The sequence below is a fragment of the Coenobita brevimanus genome, chromosome 52, assembly GCF_032717465.1.
Source record: "Coenobita brevimanus isolate Jiangsu-jjx chromosome 52, ASM3271746v2, whole genome shotgun sequence".
NCBI lineage: Eukaryota > Metazoa > Arthropoda > Malacostraca > Decapoda > Coenobitidae > Coenobita > Coenobita brevimanus.
In genome coordinates, this window is record NC_137005.1 from 2,247,841 (window position 1) to 2,275,513 (window position 27,673).

Genomic DNA, 27,673 nt, shown 5'->3' on the forward strand with positions numbered 1-27,673 from the left:
TAAGATTTATATCCTCATCTGTTTTACCGTTGCCACCATGTCGATATTAAGAAGATGTAAATTATATAAAAAAGGATATTTAAGTATGATATGTAATGTAAATCACTACAGAGAGGTTACGAAATTTCCTGTACACACGATGATAACCGGTTTACTGCTTTCTCCTCTCCCTTCCCCATACCGTCCCTCGTAACTTACAATCAATACACGAGCGGGGGCTCCTCTACACGTCTCCTTACAGGTCTTATGAGCAGGAATTCCCATATAGCCATACATTAACATACCCACCACATATACGACTACACAAGCTTAGGCCTACGTAAAAATCGAAGGGCGCCAGGGTCGGGTGCCAAAAGCCACCATAACTCAGTGTCTGTGACTTCTATTTCCTCTCTGAGTAACGCGAGGCCAAAACGAATCCCCCCTCAAAAGTAAATAAGTAAATGGAAGATAAAATAGATAAATATAATGTTCATACAGTGTTTCTTACTTTGACTACAGACCTTGCTGAGCGGAGAATATGGTGTTTTGTCTGTACCGTGTACCCCTTGACTCTGGAGATTTCGTAAACCCTCTTCGTCAGCTATTTATATTACCTGTTACATCATGACACACAGCTGTACGTTTCTGGTGCAATCCGTGTCGATATTAAACAAGATAAAAGTAACTAAGTGCCTACCAAGATGTAAGACGCAAAATAAATAAACGGGAAGTGCTGCGAATTCTCCTTAACAACAACAAATTAATCACTGTCACCATGAGGTCCAGGGTACGCCACGCAGTCTCCCAAGACTTATAGAATGATAACGTGTAATGAACCTCATTCTTCCTACCATTAGACGATTTTATTCAGCTTAGGAAGGCCTTTAATACGGGGTTAATGATGGCTATAGCTAACTGTGTCATCTCGAAAAATTTCTCCCTGAATAAAATGGACTACACGGAAGAACACACACACACACACACACACACGTCGTCCTCGGGGTGAAGGGAGTTAATCAGTTGCTTCCTCAACATTCGTCGCCTCTCCTACGTGGTCAAGGGCTCAAGTAATTATTACGATGTTCAGAGCTAGCAAGCGAAATGCCTCGTTACGTAGACCATCTTATGAAATTCTGAAGATATTTTCCGAACTATAGAAGTAATTGTAGTAGTAGTTGTTGTTGCTTTTGCTGTTGTGATTGTTGTTGTTGTTGCTTTAGGCTCACCTGACACGTGAACCCAGTTGACTAGAGACCTACGTTTCTCTCCTCAAGTCCACCGCCCTCTTTTCATGGGACAGGAAAGTGAGAGATGATTATATAACCAGGCAATCGAGCCGTCCGGTTATATCAGTGCACCACGTGAAGGCGTCCCTCTTTACCTGGAACTGGATTTAACTACAGTCTTCAGTAACCCCGTCAGGACAAGATATTTTTTTTCCCAGCCGAATGAAATCGTCTGGAAGTGGCAAGGAAAAATTGAAAAAGAAAAGAAAAGAAAGACAAAAGACGTCCTAGGGCTAACATGGCTAATCAAAAAAGTAATCGCTACCTTCCTTGTAATAGATATGATAAGAGACACCTCGTATCGTGCTACCTTAACAAAAACTCAAATCTGAAGTGCTCTTTATCACGTTCCGTATTTACAGTCATGACTCTGTGTATAAGAGTTTTTATTCTCTTGTTTTCACTTATATAACTACCATACCTTTTGCAACCAAGCTAGAGTGAAAAGAGTAAAACAATACGAAAAACAAGACTATTTCTGATAATATTAATCTGGTGAGGTGACTTGTTTATCCTCAGAAGTGAATTTAATTTGTGTATAAGATTTTGTTTATTCTTTTGCCTTTACTCATACACCTACCATACACTTCATAACCAAACTAAAGTGAATATTAAAGTGATATATATATTTTTTCTAGCATCAACCAAACGATTTTGGTAATGCTAGGAGATGCGTTTGGTTAAGAAAGGGTCAAGCAAAACCTCGACTAACACCTTTTGCTATGAGAAGATTCCCTAGAACTGAATAAAATCGTCTTCCAATGGCTAAACTATTACTATTACAACAACAACAACAACAACAACTACTACTACTACTACTACTACAACTACTACAAATAAAATCACCTCCATCCATCGGGGAGTTATATTGTGAAGATCAAAACCAACCTTGCTAATACAGTTCACCATTTGGAGTTGTAATGTGAAGGTTAACACTAACCCTCATATTACAATCCGTTGGCCCCAAGCACGCCAACGGCTGTAATTACCAACCATCTACTATTACTATTATTATTTTTATATTTATCGATATTACAGCGTAAATAAAGACATTAAACTATTGGAGTCGCTGGTCTATGCGACTCTCGACCACTGTAGCTTCGTAATCCATACCCGCCAGAGAGACAGGCCTGAGGGCTGATGATCTTGTGCCCCTGAGACATAGCAGAGCAGACCTCACGAGGGAGAATGAGAGTCGACATCTCATCCAGGCCATAACAGAACTCTGCGGTTGACGTTTCTTCTCAGAAAGAACCTCAGCCAGTCTCGAGTAGAATCTCACTGCCTCTGGACCCATCCCACATCATTTGATGTGTTTGCTGTTCTGTGGGTGAAGTGCTCGCCGTCCAGGGGTAGCTACGTGACATCATGGCATATTTCCTGCAGCATTTTGGCAGTGATACTACTACAGTACTACTACTACGGCATCACAGTGAAGCGTTTAGGTTTCTCTGACTCACTCTCGGTAGACAAAAATATTATGACGTTACCTGGAATGGAATACTAGAGTTGTCCCAGCCATGAGAGAGTTAAGATTCTTGTTAAATACCTCCCTTTTCTTGGGGGAAGCAGCCTAGGTATATAGATAGATAGATAGATAGTTAAATATGATTCCTGGTAGGTTCTAAAGATAAATTACACCATGGCATGACTCGACCATCCATACACAACATAGACTACACTACAATCCATAATGCTAAGTGCCCTCGCATAACTCCACCGCGATGTATTGCTACTTATTTACTTTTTGCTCTGGCTTTCAACGGGATTATGGTCATGTTAGGAAAGATCGCCAATAGTGGAGGGATTGATGAAGGCTGTATCTAACCCCTCCAGCACGAAAAGTCAGTCCTAACCTGAATGAAATCGTCTGGGGTGGATGAAATTGAAAGACATCACCTGAATGAAAGCCTGTTTACATCACCCCACCTCCCTAGACCATGCCACATCACGCCACCTCCCACCCCAAACACTACATCACTCCACCTCCCATCCCTAGACACTACGTCGTCCCACTTCCCAATCCACACCATACCACCCCACCTCCCACCCCATACCATACCACCCCACCTCCCACTCCACACTACACCACCCCACCTCCCACCCCAGACACTACACCATCCCACCTCCCACCCCAGACACTACACCACCCCACCTCCCTTCCCACACACTACACCATCCCACCTCCCACCCCAGACATTACACCACCCCACCTCCCACACATACTACATCACCCCACCTCCCACTCACACTACACCACCCCACCTCCCACCCCACACACCACACAACACGCTGCACCATCTACACCACCCCACCTCCCACACACACTACACCACCCCAACTCCCACCCCACACACTACACCACCCCACCTCCCACTCACACCACCACCCCACCTCCCACTCACACCACCACCCCACCTCCCACTCACACCACCACCCCACCTCCCACTCACACCACCACCCCACCTCCCACCCCACACACTACACCACCCCACCTCCCACTCACACTACACCACCCCACCTCCCACCCCACACACTACACCACTCCACCTCCCACTCACACTACACCACCCCACCTCCCACCCCACACACTACACCACCCCACCTCCCACTCACACTACACCACCCCACCTCCCACTCACACTACACCACCCAACCTCCCACTCCACACCACACAACCCCACCTCCCACTCACACTACACCACCCAACCTCCCACTCCACACCACACAACCCCACCTCCCACTCCACACTACACCACCCAACCTCCCACTCCACACCACACTATCCAACCTCCCACTCCACACACCACACCACCCCACCTCCCACCCCACACACTACACCACCCCACTCCACACCACACCACACCACCACACCTCCCACTCCACACTACACCTCCCCACCTCCCACTCCACACACTACACCACCCCACCTCCCACCCCACACCACACCACACCACCACACCTCCCACCCCACACACTACACCACCCAACCTCCAACTCCACACCACACCATCCCACCTCCCACACCACACCATCCCACCTCCCACACCACACCACACCACTTCCCACAATACCTACATGTGGTGAGGCTATTCCTAAGCTAATTTTTCGGTGGGAGTAATATATCCTCTTGGCGGTAATTTTACAAGGGCGGCAAAGGTAACTCAGCACACGTAAGATATAATTCTAGTGTATTAATTCATTACAAAATCGAAGGCGACCGAGTAAACGAACAATCCCAACTGTAGGCAGTAGTCGTTCACAAGGCTTATTATTTTTCCTGCCTCTTGCTTACAGGCCCCTAGACACGTACGAGACAGCTCTATCTGTAAATTAATGTGTAGTTCTTCAGGTACTGGGCTTGTGTTTAATATGGTTCTTCCCTCCACCCTTCCCTTCTTTGGCCTCCTCATTCCTTTCTCCACTTTTCCCGTAAGTTCTTCATCCCGTCTCCTGCCCCGTCGTTCTCCTAGCCCGCCTCCCTATCCTTCCACCCACGTTCTCCTCGGTCATGTTAAGGGGATGGTGGAGACAGCAATAACTATGGCTCTTATGCCCGTTTATTAAGGGGGCTCCCTAGCACCTTTTCCTGAGCAATTTATTTTGATTACTGCACCTTGCTAGTCTCTCGTATACTGTTTATATCTTTTCATTTCCAAGGTAAATAACACAAATAACACGAAATGGATTATTAATGAGCTTTTTGCGGGAATGAACCGCTAAAGAAGAGGTGTTAGGGTCTTCCACGAAAATATGAACCTAGATGTGCCATAATGACTTTTGTTCAGTTGGCAGGCAAAGTGTTGAACGTCTTTTGTTTCTTCTTTGTCTGTCAAACTTTATTTTTACCCTCCGTTCTATTAGCCCGTTCTTCCATCTCTACACTGTTTCTTTACCTCGTTTAAACCCATAATTATATTGTTTTCTTCCGTTACCCATCATATTCTTTCATCCATCCATTTTCTTCAGTTGCTTGCCCCAGTCTTTCATCCCTTCAGTTACTTTAGTCACTCTTATTAATATCTCATCCCTCCATTTTCTTTAATTCTTTCATCCCTCCACTTTCTATAGTTTTCCCATACTCACCTCCGTCTGGTATTTTTAGTTTTGTCATCCTCTTCTTTCATCTTCTCAGTGGCTACCCATCCCCTCCACCCCTCTCTCTCTCTCTCTCTCTCTCTCTCTCACACGTCCAGATCCATAGTCGGCGTGTGCACTTGTGTTCAGTATTCCTACATGGCTCCACACACACACACACACACACACACACACACATCGGGAGTCAGAAGATTCTAAGGATGCAGTTCTGTACCACTGTCCACCTTCATCTCCGTCGCAGTGTGTGTGTGTGTGTGTGTGTGTGTCATCGCTGATCCCGCTGTTTATGTCTCTCCTCATCAGCATGTCTCCTCATTACCCTCTCCACCGCGGCACGAGTCTGTATTCTCCTTATGCATATATTAAACTGTATTTATGCGGTGTATTTGGACACCCTCATTATGAACATGAAACCTAGATATAAATTACTAAAGAAGAAGCCGTAAGAGTTAAGAGACATTAAATATTTCTTGCGAGGGTAGATAGGTGTTGCTGTAAATGCGGTCTCCTAAATGTGCCTCTTCGTAAACATAATACAATAAAGAGACTGAGGTTACGGGCTACCGAAAAACAGGCATTGATTGAGCAGTATATATTTCTTTACAATACAGTCCCATTAAAAAGTTCTTACTAATTTATTTATAAGTATACACAGACAGCAGATATACACAGATGCTTACTGACTTAGAATTAGGCCAGCTTATAAACACTCACACCTTTCATTCTCACCTCGTAATTCACGCAGTTCGTCTCATTCACCCACCTTTATCAACTCCTCAGTTTGGAATCACATAAAAACATATTGTAAGTGCCCTGTTGTGGCTAAAACTTTCTAACTACAGGAAGAAAAATGATATGGGAAAATTCTATACCTCTCGCCACGTCCTTCCTCCAAAAACAAAGTAACGAGAGTGAATGGAGTGTAAATTTCCTTGTGAATCACGGCCGGGTCCTCTAAAAATCAAGAAAGGGAAGTTTTACCTTTTCATTCCTGTTATTTGAGATCATTGTTTCCTTAATTATCTTCCCCAGGGACTTGTGTGCTTTCATGTCGCCCTATACCAAACCGAGTTCCCTCATTGTTTGTACAAAACCATCTCTCCTGCCACCAATCACCCCTATGTCTCATCTCAAACTCTCTCATTCCATCTTGTGGGATGTGAAGAAGCATGTCGTTGAATCAATTGGTTGCCATCACCCTCGTCTAGAGTCATCCATTTCCCCTACTCACCAGTATTCATGGGCTTCTGGATTCACTTCCTTGCACGACTGATCCTATTATTCCAGTTATATGCACCATTATCAGTATGAGCCATTTGTCATCTATTTACACCACTCATTCTCTATTTGCACCAACCATCCATTTGTATACAGTACCACTCAGACACTTGTTCCAATTATCTGTTTGCACCAAGATGTCTGTCAGCACTCGTTCAAATTACACGCTCTCTGTTAGCACTTTTTTTCATCAGCAGTTTTTTCCCTTTAATTTCCTCCCCCTGGCAATTATTACATATCACAGAGCAATCCAAGGTAACAGTGCCATATACAGGATCGTACTTCATGCTTCTCTAGATAATATTGCAGTATTTACACACGTTTTACTTTAGGGGTATAAGAAACGAGTTTTGTGGTTGATAATGTAAATAGTCAATGTGCGGACTATTTTGTATTGTGGACTGATGAGTATGGCAGTTTACAGGTGTGTGTGTGTGTGTGTGTTTGTGTGAGTGTGTGTGTGTGTGTGTGTGTGTGTGTCAAACCATAAAACTCGTAGAAGCACCAATCAGAGCACCTGTCAGTAAAGGAAACAGTGTTGTGCTCGAGTTAACACTTTTGAAAGGATGAGTGACAAGGCAGTCCCATCATCAATATTATGTAGCCTTCTGAAGCACACAGCCCGACCCCGTCAGTCCACCTTCTCCTCGGCCACACTCCGGAACAGCATCTGGCAGCAGTAGGTCAGCTTACCTGTAGGGGGAAACACGTCACTCGCTCCACTGATGTTGATATTCCACTGCATGTAAGGAAAAGATGCTTAATTTGGCGCGTTCGGCGAAATAGATACGTCATTGTTAGTGCCTTATTATTATTATTATTATTATTATTATAGAATGGATATTTTTTTGAAGTGTTGTCTGTTGCTTTAAGAAAAGTGTTCCGCCTTGGTCTCTTTCGGATATTCATGTCACCCATTTTACCCGCCTTCAGTGACACACAAGATGTATGCTTGGGTGGTATTCTTTCTTCCTAGTCCAAAAGGATATCTATATACTGTCTATCTGTCTGTCTGTTTATCTGTCTGTGGTGTGTGTGCTATGGTAAATACACTTACGGAGAGGCTGGTCGCACTTTTCTACTATGTCTTTTCTGTGAATGGCGAGGTAGTAGACGGGTAGGCCTGATGCTACGAGGGCGATGGAGATTCCCACCGTGATGGGGTCGTGGATGAGGGGCAGCACCAGCAGAAACACTTGCAGGATCGCATACACCACCGGCAGCACCAACCACACCTGCACGACCAAACTGATCTTGTAGCTGACGTTAAAGTTAGCTTATTTGTTGCTTTCCCTTCCGAAGAGAATTTGATATGGTTATTAGAAGGCCTTTTATTAGAAAATTAATATCCGCCCCTGATACATTAAACAAGTTTATCAAGTGTATGGTCATTTCATGATTATAAATATGCAAGTTGTTGTTGTTGCTGATCAATTCCTATCTGTCTGGCTGAGCAGACCCACCATCATAGGCAAGCAAGTGCCCCTACAGTGTCATCCCGTACAGTGATCCTAAGATCCCTTGCGGCTGACAGCGCTTCGGCACAGCAAGGCGCTGGATTTGCGTCTCTTCACCCAGTTAACGGGGCATCATACTTGACTACACGTCACCCCATTATCTGGTTACGTGGTTGTTATCATTCAAGTTTGTAGATGGTTTCCTGGGTTACAGAAAACCATTAGACTTGTTAATCAGTCTAGACTTTAGGGCCACCTGATGCGGCAAGAAGAGTAATAAAAAGTGACAGGAAGGAAAGGGAAAAACAGGAAGAGAGGAGGTGAGGCACAGAAATAGAATGATTAAAGTGAAGGAAGAAGTAGGGAGCACTACGTCAACAGACTATATGATGTTCGCCACCACCTACCATCAAAAATGCAAGTAAATGCAATACTCGTAAATGAGAACTGGATCATTTGAGTGTTACACCGTTTCTCATAAGGAATATATTCAATTAAGGAACTTAAACTCTGATTCTGGGAGACCGGGATCAAGTGTCCAGTAACCCGCCTCCCCTTTTTCTCCCTACGTGTCAAGTGGGGTTGGTGGAGGATTAGTGCCCCTCCCTGTAAAACAATTAACTCTGAGCTCTTGGCCACCCCGTTTGGGATACGTGGCGTCTGGCAATGAATGAATGATGAAGGAACCATGAAACTCTTTCTTCGCTGACAGTTAATACAGTTCAGAGCTGTAGCCTGCTCTGCAACCATTGCACACACACTCGCTGTTTTGCGAAGATCCTTTGCCATCCTTTCATTATTTATTTACAGTTCTAGTGTTACCTAGTGCAGAAGTGTCTATAAACTCTTAAATCCAGACATGAAAAATCCAGCAAAACTATATGCATTTGGTGTCAGGAAGAACATTCATCAACAGCTCGCCCATACAGCTTGAACTATGCCAAAACAACCACCTAGCATCTAAACTACTGTTTCCTCACATGTCTTGCATCTTTTGATTAACCTGGTTAAATCACAAATCCCAGGAATACATAATCTGAAAGGTGCCTGATATCTTTCACAGAGGATGAAACTCTGACACTAACCACAATGAACCTCTGCCTAGCCAATATGATTCTGCTGTGCGGTGTGGCTGACATGCCTCCACCCATTATAAATGTAGTTTATTCTCACCTTGTATGGCCTTTCCCTGTCCGGCTCCTTATATCTAAACCATAAGAGGGCGCACATACAGCCGAATGAAATGAGGGTGGCGGAGCAGGTGACGTACTGAATGAGCTGCAACATATCCGAGCTGACCAGCATCACCAGCGTCAGCAAACTCTGCATACCCGCATCGTGCCATGTGGGGCAAAAGGGGCAACATTAACTCATGTGATTATATGATTCTTTCTCTATGGTCAACATTTACATTATGTTTTGCACGCTTCGATACTGATACCGCTCACATATTTTTCATTAAAAAAAAAAAGTGTAAGAAACTTTATGAGACATTAAGCATTACCTATCTACTATTCTGTACAATTGCGTTCATAAATATGGCTATACATGTAGTCGTGTTGTCTAGCATAGTGTCCACTGCTGGTTGGATGTGGAACTATTTCACTTACTTCCTGGTCCACTTAACTTCAGTTCATCAGGCAGTGAATAGAAAACTTTCGCATTACAGTACGAATGAGCAGTATAGTATACAACACTACCACATGTGTATCCTTACTTATGAACGCAACTGTACATCCCTATTCAAACTGGTGACTGACATTAAGAACTACAGCCGGAACTGGTAGGAATTTGTCGACGCTGACGAGTCCTAAAGCCTCAGGCAGCTGACCCTTTCTGGACCCAGCGAAGATAAGACGCGCCTGAGTGAAACAGCCACCGTTGACGCTGCCAAAAGTGGAGCACAGCACGAACATCGGCATTATCCACGCCATCACACCCAACGCGCGGTTAGAAAAGGTCTGGGGAAGGATATATTATGAATTACAAGTTAAAAATACGGCAAAGAATGTGGATACCATCTGTCGTTGATCGGAACAAGCGATCTCTGTACGCCATGACCTCTTGGCCATTAACAGTGACGTGAAACTGCAAGCAAAATAACATCCATACATTCACTGATCTTAAGCACGGAACTCAGTCACAAGCGCACTGTACATCGAGCCAAAGGACAAACAGCGAATTACACAATGATATGTCTTAGTACAGTTTTCAGATGCTTTTACCCTGCCGTTCACTGAGTATCCCTTGAAATAAGAGACAAAATGTTACCCATAATTTACTGCTTAAGAGAACTGAAGCATGGTAATTTAATGGTCTCTCTCTCTCTCTCTCTCTCACACACACACACACACACACACACACACACACACACACACACACACACACACACACACACACACACGGGGGGGTGAGGGAGGAGCAAAACAACATCTATTTATTATCTATTGCCAGACGCCTCAATCCCTTTCGGGGTGGCCACAAACAAATCACCTCCACGTCGCCCTGTCCCTCGCCATTTCACTGCCCTGCTCCCAGCTCACATCCCTCTCTCTCATATACCTCTCCACCTCATCCCTCCATCTCATCCTCGGCCTCCTCCTCCCTCTCCCCCCCTCCACCTCACTCACATACACTCTCTTCGTCAATCTTTCACCCTCCATCCTCTCGACATGGCCAAACCACCTCAGTGTATTCCTCCTAACGCTTCCTATCACATCCACATCCACACCACAACGCTCCTTTATAACCTCATTTGTCAGCCTGTCTCTCCATGTGACTCCACAGGCTCCTCTTAAATAACTCATTTCCACTGCCCTCACTCTTGACTTCTGTCCTTCCAACAACGTCCAAGCTTCCCATCCATACGTTAGAGTTGGTACCACAATACTGTCATGTAGTAACTTTTTCACTTCCATGCTCACTTCCCTGTTTCTTATCGCTGCTTTCAAGGAACCAGCAACCTTTCTTCCCTGCTGTACCCTTTCAAGCACTTCACCCTCCAAACCTCCATCCTTACTCATCACACTACCCAAGTACTTAAACGTACTCACATTTTCCAATTCCTCACCATCCAACCTCGCTATACATTCACTGACTTCACCTCTCTCAATGACCATCACTTTACTGTTCCCTATATTCACCTCTAGATTCCGTTTCTTACACACTCTCCCAAACTCATCCACCAAGCCTTGCAGCTCCCCTTCGTCTTCACTCAACAACACAGTGTCATCTGCAAACAACAGTACAGGGAGTTTCCAAACACTACCCTCTCTCACCAGGGCCACTCCAACATCCACTACCCTACATTGTACCTCTTTTATTACCCCATCCATGTACAGATTGAACAACCATGGAGACATGACACATCCCTGTTTCAACCCAACCTTCAAAGAGAAAAATTCACTCAGTTCACCATCCACACGCACTGCAGCCTTGGCACCATCATACATACTCTACACAGCATTCAACAACTTCCCACCTACTCCATATATTCTTAACACTTTCCACAATCCTTGTCTATCCACCCTGTCATATGCTATCTCCAAATCCATGAAAGCCGCATACAACTTCTCTCCCTTCTCTAGAAACTTTTCCACTAAAGATCCAAGAATGAATATCCGATCTACACAACCTCTTCCCTTCCTAAAGCCTCCTTGTCCTTCTCCAACTAATTCCTCTGTTCTTTCTCTGACTCTGTCAATAAGTATCCTACCATACACTTTTCCTATTATACGAAGAAGACAAATGCCCCTATGATTACCACACACTTCTTTTTCCCCTTTTCCTTTGCACAAGGGAATAATTATACCTGACTTCCAATCCTCCGGGACTCTACTTTCCTCCCAGGCCAATCTGCACATCTTCCACATCCATTCTACTACAATCTCTCCCCCATGCTTCAGCATTTCACCACACACTCCATCAATTCCTGGGGCTTTCCCCGATTTAACTTTCTTCATTGCTTCCACAACTTCTATCCTACTGATTTCTTCCTGTCTTCTCACCTCCCTCCTTCTCCCAGCCATTCCCCAGCCACTTATACTCGCATTACTTCCATCCCCTATGTTCAACAATTCCTTAAAGTGTTCTCTCCATCTGCTCACTTTTTCTCCCTTCTCCATTAGTAATCTACCATTTTTATCTTTCACTCCCCTACTAACTTCCCTTCTGCCCTGTCTTACTCTCTTCACCTCTTTCCACAACAGTTTCTTACATTCCCTCCACTTTACACTCAAATTCCTTCCAAATTCCTCATCCACTCTCTTCTTACTCTCTCTTACTAATCTTTTCACCTCTCTCTTTCTTTCTACATATAACTCTCTCTTTCGCCTCTCAACTTCTTCCACGCCCCTATTTTTCATCCATTCATTGTATGCTTTCTTCTTTTGTGCCACAGCCTGTCTCACCTCTTCATTCCACCACGCTGTTCCTTGCACCCCCCTCCGTCTTCTCTTCATCCCACACACCACATCACATGCTGCACATATTTCTTCTGTGAATATCCTGCACACACCTTCCACGTCCCCTATCTGCTCCAATTCATATTTGCCCAATCGTTCCTCCACTTCTCTCTTATATTCTGCCTTTTTCTCATCCTCTTGTAACCTTTCCACTCTCCTTGCAAATACTCCTTCTTCCCGTCCTTCCCTTCTATTTCTCCATCTTATTTGGATCTTGATTCTGGCCACCACAAGTAATGGTCAGAAAGTCCACTCCCCAAACCTCTATAAGCTCTTGCATCCATTACACGTCTTCACATCCTTTCATCCACACACACATAATCAGTCATTGCCTTCCTTTCATTCAGTTCACCACCCACCCTTCTCATCACTCGCCATGTATACCTGTGGATCATTTTATGCCTGAAGAGGGTATTGGCTATCACCAACCCCCTCCCAGCACAAATGTCCACTAACGCATTGCCATTCTCATCTGTCTCAGCAGGCACACCCCACTCACCAACTATTCCATCCACCTTCACATTCCCTACTTTACCATTCATATCACCGATCAAAAACACTCTTATTCCTTCCAGACTTTTCCATGCACACTTCCACATTTGTCCAGAACTCTTCTCTCACTCTGCTTGCACGATCTTGCGTTGGCGCATACACGCACACAATCGCCCACGTTTGTATTCCAACTTTCAATCTTACCCACACAATCCTTGACCCAATTGATCCATACTGTCTTATGTTCTTCTTCCATCTTTTACTCACAACTATACACACTCCTTCTTTTGCCCTCTCATTCACACCTACTCCTGCACATATACCCCATCCATACTCCCATTCTCTCACACTCTCTCCTCACCATTTAGTTTTAGTTACTCCGCATACATCAACTTTCGCACCCTCAAGCACCTGGACAATCTCTCTCTTCCACCTCATCATTCGCACCTCTTACATTCCATGTTGCAATTACCATGTCTTTTGTCCGGTCCTTGGTTGTCATCTTTTGGTCAGTCCTTGTCCGAGGCTTCTTGTTTGTCTTTTTTAGTTAGTTGTTTTCCAGGGAGGGGCACTACCCCTTGCCAACCCTTTTAGTCGGCTTGTACGACAAGCAGGGATACTGGGGGAGTATTCTTGAAAAATCCCTCTACCCCCAGGGTAGGAACGGTTTTCCTTTTCAATGTGACAAATGTCTCTTTTTACAACTGGATGGGCTAGATGCAGTGTTGACTCACCCCTCCAATGCAATGGGGGGTGGGAGAGCCCTCGAAGCTCAATACAATTATTTGACATTAGATATAACACAATGAATAAAACGACCCCAAAATACTCGTATAGAGATAGGTCTGAAGCAGTATTTGGCTGTGTAATAAATATAATAAAGTATTGGTCAGTAGCCCACTTACGATTACTGGTTGTATTTTTATTGCCATTAGATATTTCGTAGACCCTCTTCCTAAGCAAATTTATTCAGCACTGTACACCTGGATATAATTTTGTATGTTATTGATGCAAGCTATGTAACCAGTCATATTTGACCTACAAGAGAATGTCAGGGTATTATATGCAAAACCAACCGCAAAGGAAGAGGTGCTACGAAGCCTCCCATGCCATCTACAGCCCTGTGCACCTCATATTGCGTCCAAGTGAGTGTATTTACCTACCATGGCAACGGCCTCTGAGGCGATCATCTCAGCGGGTGTGAGTACGACGAGGTAGGCCACGTTAGTGAGGGTGTACACCACAGTGATCAGCGACATGGAGATTATGATAGACAGAGGCAGATTCCTGGGTCGGCGGAATGAAAGACAAAGGTTAGATTTGTTGGACAGAGTAAATCTTTGGGAGAGCAGGAGGGCATAGGGGCTCGGTCATTAAGGAAAGAAGACGAGCTTAATATCTCGTTTGCACAGAGCTCGTCAGTGTTGGATTTAAAATTTGTCCGATTATCTTTCATATATTGATATTATTAGTGCTTCACACGTTCCTTCTTAATATTCCAAAATGGGTCGTCATTTGACATTAAAATAACCTATTACTATTACTTATACATTTGCAAGGTCCGGATAAAATCAGTGTAGTTAAGGTTGCTACCTGACTGGTTGTCAGTTCTGTGTGTTACATAGTGGCCTTCAGTGTGACCATCTGAACAAATTTTGACAGGTGGCTCGAGGAGGTTGAGGGATGTGTGAGTTTTAGAACTGTCCCCAAGATATATCTTTCCAGAGCCCTTGAAATATATGTAAGTACAATATGCTGTCTTACTATTTTCAGGTGCACATCTTTGAAATAATTATGGATTTGAAGGGATAAAATGGTTTTCAAGCATGGCAAGTTGATTCAGTTGCAAGTCTTTGAAACAATTGTTTAAAAAATTTCTTTGAGGTTGATGGCTGGGTCTTGACACCCTCTTTGGTTGGCCTTGTTTCCCTTCTGCTAAGCTGACTATTTTTGTAAGGACCTATTTCTTCCAGCTCTTTTTTTTTTTCTATCTTAATTATGTTTCTGTCACTGATGAATTCTTGTGCAGCTTTACTGCATGACTTTGAAAACTTGCTCTGAATTATGTTTCTGCCACTGATGAATTCATGTGCAGCTTTGCTGCATTACTTTGAAAACTTGAATATGTTTGCACAACTCTGAATTATATGTTTTTATTTGTTGCACCACAAAATTCATATCAGTGTTTTGAATTACGATTTTCAAAAATTGTCAGTCAGTTTATATCTGTTGTACAGGCTATAAAAAAGGTTTTGGCACCGTTACGACACGATACATTATGATACACCACACGAAGCATTCTGAATCATCTCCTGAATTTCGGTGTGTGCTTGGTATCCCTGGCCCTGTGTTGCTGGTGTGTGTTACTTCGTCCGCTAATGATGAAATCCAGTGGGAGAGTGAGAGAGATACAGGGGTATCAACCACACCACGTATTCTAGCCGTCTGTAACAGTGATCGTTGCGAAAGATATCAGAGCAGGGGGTGCCGAAAAATTTTTTAGAGGGTGTACATTTTGGATTTAGTTGTAAAACTTTCACTTGAAATCGGCTGTTATCCTTTGTATTGTGTTTTGGTTAAGTAGAGTAAGTTGACCAACAATGTACTGCATATCTGAAATGTTGTAGTCAGTTGTATATCTTTGTATTATGTTTTTGAGAATCTGTAGTCTATTTTACAATTTTGTATATTTGAAAAATTTCAGGGATTTTGTCTGAAACGTTGCAATTATTCAGCTCTTTACTATATGTTTGAAAAATTGTGTTCGGTTGTAGGATTTTATGGCATGCGTCTGAAAAGCTGCAGTTGACTGGTGTTCGTACTGTTTGACAAATTACTATTTGGTAATATAGGTTTTAAATGTGTCTGAATCACTGCAGCTAATTGACATTTGTGTATAACCATGATCTTGACTTGTTTCCTCCTAGAAACCCGCAGTTGGGGGATGGACGTGACAGAACACCTCAAGGCTACATTATCCTCACATACTCCTCTCGGGGGATGGACATGACAGAACATCTCAAGACTACATTATCACTCCTTTTCATCACCAATACAACACTTCACTCTCTTCTTCCATACCACGTAAGATTTACTAACATTATCTTTGACCTTACTTTCGCCCATCTTCTTTAGCATCCTATCTGTGTGCATTCTTTATATATGTCTGTGCCATCTCATTGTATTCATTTTTGTCCATTTAGGAATTCCATATCTCACTCCAATGGTCTTTCTTCCATTCCATAACTACCGTAAATTTCACAATAAGTTATACTTCTTTATGTCTGCATCTGTTCTAAGAAAGGTTACTTGTACAGCTTGCAATAAAAAAAGCTCCCTATCACTCGTTGCCCAGATTTCACTTCCTCACAAGAGCTTTTACTGCACTGCTCTGTATTAGGTAATTGAATACAGTTAATTCTACAGCATTTTATAATTTGTTTGAATCGTCCCAGTCGAATGTCAGATTTTGTATTACTGTATGTGTATGAGAAGTTGGTCAACAATACAGCTTTGTATACTGTATGTAGGTGAACTGTTTCAACTGATCTTACTGCTGCGTATTATGTGTCCGAAAACTTAGAAACGTACTGAATCTCAAAACTTAGTCTCCCCCAATTCCTTACCCTTTGCTGTAATGGGGTTGCTTGGGGTCGACGGCTGGGTCATGACACCCTCTTTGGTTGGCCTTGTTTCTCTGCCTTTAGCCTGACTGATTTTATCTGGATTTATTTTTCTTGCTATTTTTTGGCCTTCTTCCAATGCAATATTTTTTATGTAAGTAGTGTGGATATTTCCACGCTTGACAATGTTTCCTCCTGTGTGTAGGGAGGAAAGACGTCATAGCTAGGATTGTGTTAATGTTCGAGATCACTTGTAGAGCTGTTGTGGGACTGACACCCGAGGATGTTTGGACCGGAGGGGCTGTAATAGGCCTAGCTATATGGCAGCCCCAAAGGCGGAGCTATCTCTAGGGAGTGGCCTGTCAGTTCCAGTGAAAGGCCGTTCCTGGGATAGGACTTCTAGCGTATGGCCGGGCGTCTGTCGTTACAATTTGGAGATGATTGCATATTTATATACTATTGTCCCAACTAGCGGACTGGCTTATACTTGTGCCTGTGCAAGTGTTCTGACACCAGAGGGTTAATAGCGGACATCTGGGAGTCAGCCTTCAATGGTGTCGGTGGTTGAGAGCACTGCCTCATCAACTTTTTTTCTTTTCTCTCTCTTTTTTTTTTTTTTTTTTTACAAATCGCACAGCACTTCGTTTTCCGCAACTTAATGTCGGTTGCTTTAAAATCCCCGTCTCGTAGCCCCCTCGATAACACGAAGCAGCTGACGACGCTTGGCATGCCCGCAAGTAATGCTACTCCCAGATCTTCAATTGGCTCCTCCCTGGTGGCCATGTCAGAGCTGAATAGATTTTAGTGGTGATCCGGATCAAGGAATTTTTTGCTTGTTTGTCAGCACAATATCTCCAAAAGTTCTCGATGAATTTCTATGAAATCTTGTGGAAGGATGGGCCATGGGCCAAGAAAGAAATGATTAAATTTGGGGGAGGATCCGGATCCGAATCCAGATCCTGCAATGGCATTGGTGGAAGTATGAGCTCTCTGAGTCCTTTCTAGCTTCAAGTGCATCGTGGTCACGTTCGGGCATGTGGTGCTACTCCTATGGTTGTCCCTCAAGCTGATGGTAGTTTACTGCTTGAAGTTAATGATGTTAAAAAAGAGTGAACACCTTCAGGCCATTTCCGAGGTTGATAGTCTCACTGTCTAGTGCTGTCCTCAAGCTCAACTGAATGTCTCGTGGTGTAGTTTATGCCAGGGGACGTCTAGGCCAGGGGTTCTCAACGTGGGGTTCATGAACCCCGCGGGATCTGCAAGAGGGTTTCCAGGGAGTACCTAGATGGCTGACGAAAATGTATTAAAATCTGTGTGTGTGTGTGTGTGTGTGTGTGTGTGTGTGTGTGTGAGTGTGAGTATGAGTATGAGTATGAGTGTGTGTATGTGTGAGTGTGTGTGTGTGTGTGTGTGTGTGTGTGTGTGTGTGTGTGTGTGTGTGTGTGTATGTGTGTGTTTGTGTGTGTGTGTTTATGTGTGTGTGTGTGTGTGTGTGTGTGTGTGTGTGTGTGTGTGTGTGTGTGTGTGTGTGTATGTGTGTGTGTGTGTGTGTAAGTTAGAGTGATTCTTCGTAGTAGTGATCGCAATTGCTGGAGAAAGTTGGTACTACTGCACATTAGCTTGATTTATACTCTGTAACAGTGGTAGTGATTAAAGAGCACTGGTGGTTGATTTTTTTGGCATTACGCTGTTATCCAGTAACTGTTTTAGTTACTGGATAACTTCAGTGGTAGTTTTGCATGGTATTAAGGTGTAATGTGCAGCAGCGTACCTTTGCAGCAGCTGCGCATGATACTGACAGATTGAGTTGCTTTTGTGCTGCATGGATGGTACAATTGTTTGTTTGTTTGTTTTTTTACAACATGGTCTGGGTTGCAACTGGTTTAGATAATTGGTCGTAGATTTATTTATTATGCTTGTTAACAGCATTTGCAGCTAACGTATTGTATATTTGTTTGTTTTTATGGTGTATTGCAGCGGCTGCAGTCACAGAAGAAAACTGGTGGTACATTTGTAAACTGTTATGCTGTTACTTACACCACGGCCTGCTGCTACATGACGCCACTGGTGGTAGACTTTTTATGCAGTAGGGGCGTATTACCGAGGCTGCACATATATCTGATCATTATTGGAAGATTTGTTTCCTATACTGTAACGCAGTGGTTGCAACCACTTAACAACATTGGTGGTTGATCTGTTTGTTTTTTAGATGCATAGAATAGGCTGCAGCTACCGGAGAATTCTGGTGGTGTATTTATTAGCTAAGAATAACTACAGTTGCAGCTGCAGGAAAACTGACGGTAGCGTGAATTAACTTCTTTATAAACTGTGTAACAATAGATGCGGTCACTGGAGAATGGTGGAGGTTGATTTTTTATTATACTAGGCAATACTTACTACAACTACTGAACAACACTGGTTATAAATTTGTTGTTTTAATGTGCAGGAAATGTTCCAGATAGAAGACTGGTGAAAGATTTGTTTGTTATTATACTCTGCAGTGACTTTTGTTGTTGCAGCTGTTGGAGAACTTTAGTCGTATGTCTGTCTGGTAATATATATTGTACAGCCGTGGCTCAAGGTACAGGAGATGCTTTGATGAGTTTTTGTTTGATATTGTTGGATACTAAGCAGTAGTGATTGCACCTAATAAGCAACTTTGGCCTGATCTTTTTAAACCCCCCACGATCCTCATACTCCTTGAAATCAGTACTAATTATTTAACTGTCAGTTTTGTACAGCCATATAAATCTTACTAGAACAAGTTCCCATTGCATGACGGTATTACTAACAAGTGTTGCCTTCAGTGAAACATGATTCGCTTCCCGATGACATCAGTATAAATGTAAGCTTCTAGGCTATGACATGATTTTCTTGTACATATTTGAATACGACCGCAGTTAATGTGTCCTTTTAAGCACATATTATATTGTTCAGTACAGATCGTATTGGGAAGATGATAAAGTTTGCCATGATTAGCAATACTTTGTAATTCATCACCATTTGCAAAATGAAATGTCCGTTGATCTAAGTATGTACACTGATTAATAATTTCCATAGCCTATTGAACTCATTATTATGTGGGTTCTGTTCTGAAATTCCCATTCGTCCCAATATAACTGGTACTGCAATAAAAATGTATAGATATCATATATATACTTGTTAAGCTGCCTATAACTACGAGAATCTGCACGATACCACTGAATCAGAGTGCAGAATATTTCACGTAAATTTTTACCCGGGCCGTCTCTCCTGTACCTGCATTATGAGGGTGAAGGGCATGTTTTGCGGTTCTCTTGTAGCTCTCTGTATTAGTAAGATTATAATGTAGGTTACGTTGTTCAGTTCCTATATCAACTGTCCATCATGACTGTAATTATTATAACATAGTTGCCGACCATTCGTTTTCTGTTTTGTGGATTAGTTTATAACCCGCCATCCTTCACTACAGGAAGATTAAATATGAGTGGTTCTCCAGTTCTCATAGCAAACCACAACTTACATTACGGTATTCACGCAAAGTTATTTCTGTCTACATTCTTTCAGATTTATTTCTGTCCATATACTCATTGTCCTGACCCAAAATAAAGCAAGGATATCACTTTGTGCATAATACTGCTCGTTTAATACCTGAAAGCTGGAGTGTGTGATTTAATTAAGCCTCGGTAAGGAAAATTTCCACGCAGTTTATGAAAACATACTGTAATTTTGAAATTTGTGGAAGTTTTGCCCCCGAAATCCGCTATTTGAGCCCAACTTTGTGGTCAGACTTGAGCCCTGGTTCAGCTTAAGACCGAGTCGAGCTGTTTGAGCCCGGCTTCAGTAAGCTGTGAGCCTGGGCTTGGATCCAGCTCGAGCCCAGCTTCCAAGTTAGGGCTCAAGCCTCATGCAAGCCTCAGGGCCTTAGGTTCCTAGTGTGTCGTGTCAGTGAAGCATAAAGATTAGAGTGTTGCCTGTCGATTGCACGATGCTCACTGAGGTTCCTGGGGGGATCAGCCACAAGCTTTAACAAATGGCCTGATGCTTGAATTAGGTAGCATGTGCTTCTGTATGCAACAAACCTCCTTATATCACCAAGAAAAGATTGGTATTCCTTTAGGAACGACGTGGTATAAGCTTACCTGTTGGGATTCTTGAGTTCCTCCACCATGTAGCTGAGGTTCTCCCTGGCGGAAAAGAATACAAATTTTAATTCAGCTTTCATGATATTAGTCCCATTATGATCACTTGGCTTTAAATAATTACAAAGGGTTCAGAGCTTCAGTACATCTAAAATAACATTGTGGTTAGTAAGATGTTATGCCAATATAAACATTAATTACGTCTGATAATAGGGGAGGAAGAACACTCTCTCTCCCTCTCTCTCTCTCTCTCTCTCTCTCTCTCTCTCTCTCTCTCTCAGATCGGGTCAAGCCACGGTGGCGAGTGGACGGCCCCGACCACCTCTCCCACAAACCTTGTCTTACCTTGCCACTGAAACGGGGCCGTCAACCACTCCTGTAGTTCCCGACCCACCCTCTATACCACCTCCCGGCTGTGTCCCTAAGGCTGCCTCCTCCTCCAAGCGACCCATGGATGACTTTCCCAACAGTAGTGGGGAGCATTTATCGCCTATCTCTGAAGTCTCACGGCGGAGGGAAGGTATGGCCTCTGAGTGCAGTGATTACGGTGACACCACACCCCCTCCCAGGCCGCTGCCTCCACACCCTCCTTTCCAGCCTTTGCACCCCGGAATGAGTACATCAAACTCATGTCTGAGGGCAGCCCATCGGTTGATGTCAAGTTGTGGTGGCTGGCGGAAGTGAATCGTGCATACCACCTTGAGCGCACCGTGGCTGAGGTCAAGATGTCAGCAATGACTTCCCGATTTGTATACGTCTCTAGGAAGCGTTTGGACATTGTGCAGAGCGCGGTGATTTTCTTGCTCTTAAACTAACCCAGCAAGACTCTCCTGACAGGCCTCGCAAACTGCCGACCTACTTTGTTACTCATTACCCGGTTGGTGTTGACCCCTCCCTCAGTAAGGAAATGGATGGTGTTTACTCTGCACATCGCTTCTTTTAAGACGGTGGGCCCATTAACAGGATAGTAGTGGTTTGGACTCTCCAAGACCCACTACCGCCATCTTTTGCTACCCCACTTCACCTCGTGCCTCCTGTGTCACGCCCCCAACAGTAATACGCTGGAACACTGCTGTCTACACTGCCCTCAAGTCGAAGGTTTGCTGCCCCGAGGACGCCCACTTGTGGATGTCTGTCGGTATCTGCTGTTGGGAGACAACTTGGATGACATTCTCGCTTGATACCCACGTTTTGGTGAGTGATGAGGATGCTGCTGTGCTGGCTGGTCCTGCCTCACATTATTTACTGTACTTACATATCTTTGTCATAATCCTCTAATGCGTTACTGTTAACATTTTTTTTTTTTTTGCACTACTCACTTTTGACTAATTGATTCTGATGTTATTAACGTAAATTTGTCGATGAATTTTACATTGGACTGACGCCTTTTGTGTAATAAATTGATTAAAACAAATTCTCTTTCTGTGTGTGTGTGTGTGTGTGTGTGTGTGTGTGTGTGTGTGTGTGTGTGTGTGTGTGTGTGTGTGTGTGTGTGTGTGTGTGTGTGTGTAATATACCAATTAAACAGGCGAGTACGAGGAATTAGTATCCCCTCCCACCCTTGTACATCTGTAGGTTGTAAATGACGTTCACCTCCCACAAGTTTTCCACGACAAATTAGAGGTACCAGCAGCATTCCTATCCTGAATATGATCCAACAACTCTGCTCTGGATCAACCTACCCATTGTCAATGAGGCAAATTAAGTTATGTGGGTATTGATGAGTGGAGTCATTAAGACTGTTATAAGGTGACATTAGGAGGTGCAATCACGAGGGGACGGAGCAAAGAGTCTTCAAATTTGAAATTTTAACGGATTTTTGTCAGCCACAACCGCCCGAGAATGCAACACGACTGCATGACGCGTTCGGGGAATGCACGACGACCCCCCCCGAGCCTCCCCCTACTCGGGGTCTGGTTGCAGTCTGATCGTGGTCTGGTCATGGTTGGTGACTCGTTACGCAGTCGTAATGTTTTTTTTGTCGGCGACTGCACGCTGACACACAACGAACGCGTCACGACGCATCCGATTGAGCTAAGACTGCATCAGGACTGACCTCCGACACTCCCGACTACGACACAACTGTGACCTGACTTTTGGCAAATCTTGAGGCGGCCATGATTTTTTAACGTGCACGTTAAAAATTCGTGAGGCTCGAGGAGTCATCCAGTGGCTCACGACCGGCCTCAAGAGTCCGGGCTTTGTCGGAGAATCAAGGGATGACCAAGGACAAAAGCCGTTACGACCTTGAGCTGCGCTGTGGTCGGGCCTTGAGTCGCGTATGTGTGACAAGGGCTTTATGGTAATTATCGACGATCTTGAAGAAAAAAAAGTGGCTTATAATTCTCAGAGATTTTGGAAGGGTTTGTATTACTCGTGATAGCTGTCAAGTGTTAAAACCGTCGTATTTACTTCATGTTTCTGACCGCGTACCCTTCACTGGCGTGAGAGACTTTGTAGCACTAATTTATTTTGCATCTTATTCTTTTTATGCTGCTTATAGACTTTAATTCGATATGATTTGTAACTGCTATATCTACCTATCTCGTTATATCTATCCATCTCTGTCTATTTGTAGCCAGACACCCTAATCCCGTAAGCGGTGGCCACGTACAAATCGCCTCCAAGTCGCCCTGTTCCCTGCCATTTCGATGCCCTCTCCCAAGCCTACATCCTTCTCGCTCATATACTAGTACTATACAAGAGGATATTAACCCTCTCGTGGTCGCTTCTTCGTGTGTTTTATTTCAGATAACGCCAGACAGTTATAATCAGTCGAATCAAACAGACCTGAAGGTTTATATGTGTCATTAACTCTCTCATGGTCAGAAAACTCTATTAATCTCTTTCAGTTAACGTCAGATTATTTTACGCAGCTGAGATTGATGATGTGTTTCTAGGAAAACAAATCGCTGAAAAAGAGTTAATGCGGAATCCCCCACCTGAAGGAGTGACACATACTTGATCCCAAACTTTCTTGTATAGTTAAGTTCCAAAATATCACGACTGGGGAAAATTGGCTAATCGGTTTTATAGGTACCAATGGAACTGCATTAGGCATTTTTCCTGTAAATTACCGTGGGCTTAATACAGAAAAAGAAAGTCAAAGAAACGACTTAGAGGACTTTCTTTACATGTTTGGGTTAGGCACTGGGAGAGGGTACTTTGCTGTGCACTTAGTTTTACAAGCCTCCACGGTTATTCACAGACAGACTTACGAATGGACCCTTGCCGTAAGTAAGATAATATTTTTGCGCAATGGACTAGGGAAGGAGGGTGCAATATTTTCTCCTCTTTCTTACCGTTCCGAGAAAGGCAAATCCTAGTTACGAGAAGCAAGATATATAAATATTTTTTTGGTACGAATCTCATCCCAAAGGTATATATTTCTCTGGCCTGACCGTTATTTTCTGCAGTCACTACAAATTGATGCAGCAGGTGGTGCAGCAGTGTGCCCTTGTATCTAAAGCGTCAAGATTATGTAAAAATTTTGCTTTCTATTAAAGCTATTTGGTGAGTGTGGTAGGCTAGATACTGTAAATTCTTTGCATGAGAGTAACCGAATGCAACCAAACGGCGTCGTCATCATCATCATCATCATTATTATTTCCCAGGAGCGAAGTATATCCAGGAGGTATGGAAAGAGAGAGCGTGAAAGATGGAGAAATATCAACAGCACGCTCAGTGAAATGGCCCATACAATCATTCACCCATTATTCAAGTCCCTGAAATCTTGGCAACCCTTCGTACTCATAACCATCAGCACATACATCTTATTTGTATTTTTCTTTACAGATTCGCTTCACATATACCTGCCAGACAGAGGAAGTTCGTCACAATATCAGATTCTATTTTGTACGGAGGTGGTTCGTTCCTATTTTTCAATTGAAGTTCAGGTTATCGACAGCTGGTACAATATTAAGTAAAACTGTGAGAACTGCTACAAAGTTCATTAAAGAAAAAGTCAGTTATTGGGAGAAAATGTTGATTTAAACCTTTATAGGGACGCCAGCATGAATCGGGTATTATGTTACGTTTCGCTGGCTCATAGATTTACTAAATTGTTTACATGACTTAACGGATAACAAGTTGCATTTATAAAAGTGTGTCAGATCTTTGCCATTGCAACAGATTATGATGATGATGATGATGATGATGATGATGATGATTATCATTATTATTATTAATAAAAGTAACTAGTCTGTTGTTAAATATACTATCGATCTATACACATAATTATCGTACTTCTTTAATTACACTCACCAGCCGCCGTACGTAAAGAGGCTCTGGTAAAAGGAGGTGGCGATGGCGGCAAAGTCCCAGTTGGTGTCTTGGAAGGGCTTCTCATAATTTTGAGTGCGTCCATAGGCAAGGTAAGTAGCGCCCGTCACAATGATGACCGTCAGCGCCACCACCTTGCTGGCCGTAAACACATTTTGGACCTGCGCCGCCCACCGCACATTGACGCAGTTCACCCATGTGAGGAACCCTGGCGAGAGAGATCATAGTAGAGGTGGGGTTGCACTCCTGAATTAACACTACCTGGATCACATCACTGCTCTCAGGACAACTATCTTACTGGGAGCCATATGATCCCCTGTATATGTGAGGCATGAATTTGTTTTTCATATCCTTTTATATCACATACACATGATGCAATCGCCAGATAGTTATACGGGAAGGTACAGATTAACATTGACTAACCAAGAAGTACAATTGCGAAGAGTCTGACTGGTAGATCAGGAACCGTTTCGCAGTGTGGCAGAGCAGCTTGCACGAGGTAGGAGGAGAAGACAAGTGTCACTGCAGCCATACCGGCAGCGTTTCTCACCACCACCGTCACCCACAAGCAGAGGAAGGCCGGCAGGGGACCGAATGACTCGTACAGGTAGCTGTACATCCCACCACTCTCAGGAATCATTGTACCTGCCAACCCCGTCCCGCAGAAACACGTGGATAATCACTATGAAGTTACAGGCATTCACATTTGGAAGTGTGAAACGTGTTCAAGCGAGCAGTTTGCTAATGTTATTTCAGGAAAAAGAAGTGTCCCATCCCTCATGCCTGGTATTAATGTACACTTATAAATTATCCATCATAATGTCCATACTGTATATTAGGGACTTTGGATCCTCAAGCCAAAGCATGAACATACCCAACTCAGTCTGTGAACACAGTTTTGAGAAACACCATTTAAGTAACAGCTTTTACTTTTCTTCTCCGGCAAAGTGCATAAGTCTGCTGTAGCTTTAATAATCTCAGAGATAACCCAGTTTTGGTGCTCAGTTTGGTACTGTTTGACTATTATTAGCAATATGGTGCCGAATGATAAGAAAGGCCACTGAAGTATTAAACACCAGCAGGGATACCAGGCGTTGCCAGAATAAAACCCTATGACTGTGCATACCTACATTGTCTAGGACCCTGGATGGTCATTGCCTCTGTGCAAGAAGATTCACGGGGTCCCATTTTAATAAATGAACCTATGCTCCTCCTTGGGTCCATTTCCCCAGGGGTATATTCCCCATGGACCTATTCCTCCAGTGAACCTAGTTTCCCACTACCCACCAACGATTCCCACTCACCCTGCTCACCTACCCACCAACCTGCACTGGCCATCCACCCACCCACCTTCCCACTCACCCAGCCCACCCCCTCACCCACACTCACCTATCCGTCTTGCCCACCCACTCACCCCCCACACGCTGCCCCATCACACCCACCCACCTCACCCATCCTGCCCAACCACTCCATTCCTCTTACCCACCCTGCCCCTCCACACTTACCCATCCACTTATCCCTACCCGTCCTCCCCACCCGCCCCGCTCACCCCACCAATCTGTCCTCCCATCTGACCCGCTGTAGCCATTAATGATGTGGGTGTAGATATAAAAAGAACTTTCCGGTAATTGACTACCACCATGTTTACAATTATTTTTAATTAGTTCTAAATCTGACCATCAGAGGCGCCGCAAGCAACTGTAATAAATACATATAAATTCGTCGTAATAAAATGTGCATGTTAGAGCTGTTTCGAAAGTTCTGTATGCATCCCCCTCGATTTTCATATATATATATATATATATATATATATATATATATATATATGTACACACACACACACACATCTTACCTAACTCGGCAAAGCAGAGCGCGCCAATGGTAGACATAACCCCGGTGACTGCCCAGACAATCAGCGACATTCCCACGCTCCCCACGATGGCGATGACGCCCGTGGGAGTCACGAAGATCCCCGCCCCAATCACAATGCCCATGATTATTGTCACGCCCTCCAGCAGACCCAGCTCCTTCTTCAGGCATACCGTACCATCATCCCTTCCCTTCAGATCCCCTTTCCCTCCGCCGTGGGGTCCCTTGCCTTCTCCTCTGCTATCGGTCTCGCTGTCTTTCGGCTCTGTGTACATTTCGGTTGCCGGGAGTTTCTTGGATCCTGATTTTAGTGGTGTTGCCGAGGATGGAGGCTTGGATGGTCTGGAGTCTGGGGCTGTGGGGTGTGGGGTGCTGCGTTTTGTCCCGCTCAGGGTCGTTCCTGTTGCACTCATCTTGACCCGACGATACCGGCTGCTGTGAACGTTAAAATCTGCCATCAGAAGGTGTTCTCTCTCTCTCTCTCTCTCTCTCTCTCTCTCACGGTTTTACAGGACAGAAAGTGTCCGTAATTAGGCACACACAATGTACCTGATTATACACATTACTTATAGGATTCTGAAGCGTAAAAAAGAAAAAGAAAGAACAAAGGACAAAAAGAAAAACAGAATAAGAATTGAGCTTCTAAGATGAAAATGTTAAGAGAAAGAATCCCCAGGTTCTGACAGCCTCGAATTACAAGCCACAAAATCTTTCTATTCGTGT

General features: G+C 43.8%; 1 protein-coding gene across 1 annotated transcript; it reads right to left on the reverse strand.

The window, feature by feature from the left end:
- Positions 1–7,261: 7,261 nt before the first annotated feature.
- LOC145400432 (Y+L amino acid transporter 2-like) lies at positions 7,262–27,363 on the reverse strand. The gene is made up of 9 exons (XM_080272946.1): positions 26,934–27,363; positions 25,505–25,726; positions 25,064–25,289; positions 20,801–20,845; positions 14,220–14,343; positions 9,862–10,062; positions 9,275–9,424; positions 7,702–7,879; positions 7,262–7,337 (listed from the first exon to the last, which is right to left on the reverse strand). Exons 1-9 carry the CDS (start codon positions 27,361–27,363, stop codon positions 7,276–7,278), a joined length of 1,638 nt encoding a protein of 545 aa, XP_080129072.1. The 3' UTR covers positions 7,262–7,275.
- Between the last annotated feature and the right edge of the window lie 310 nt (positions 27,364–27,673).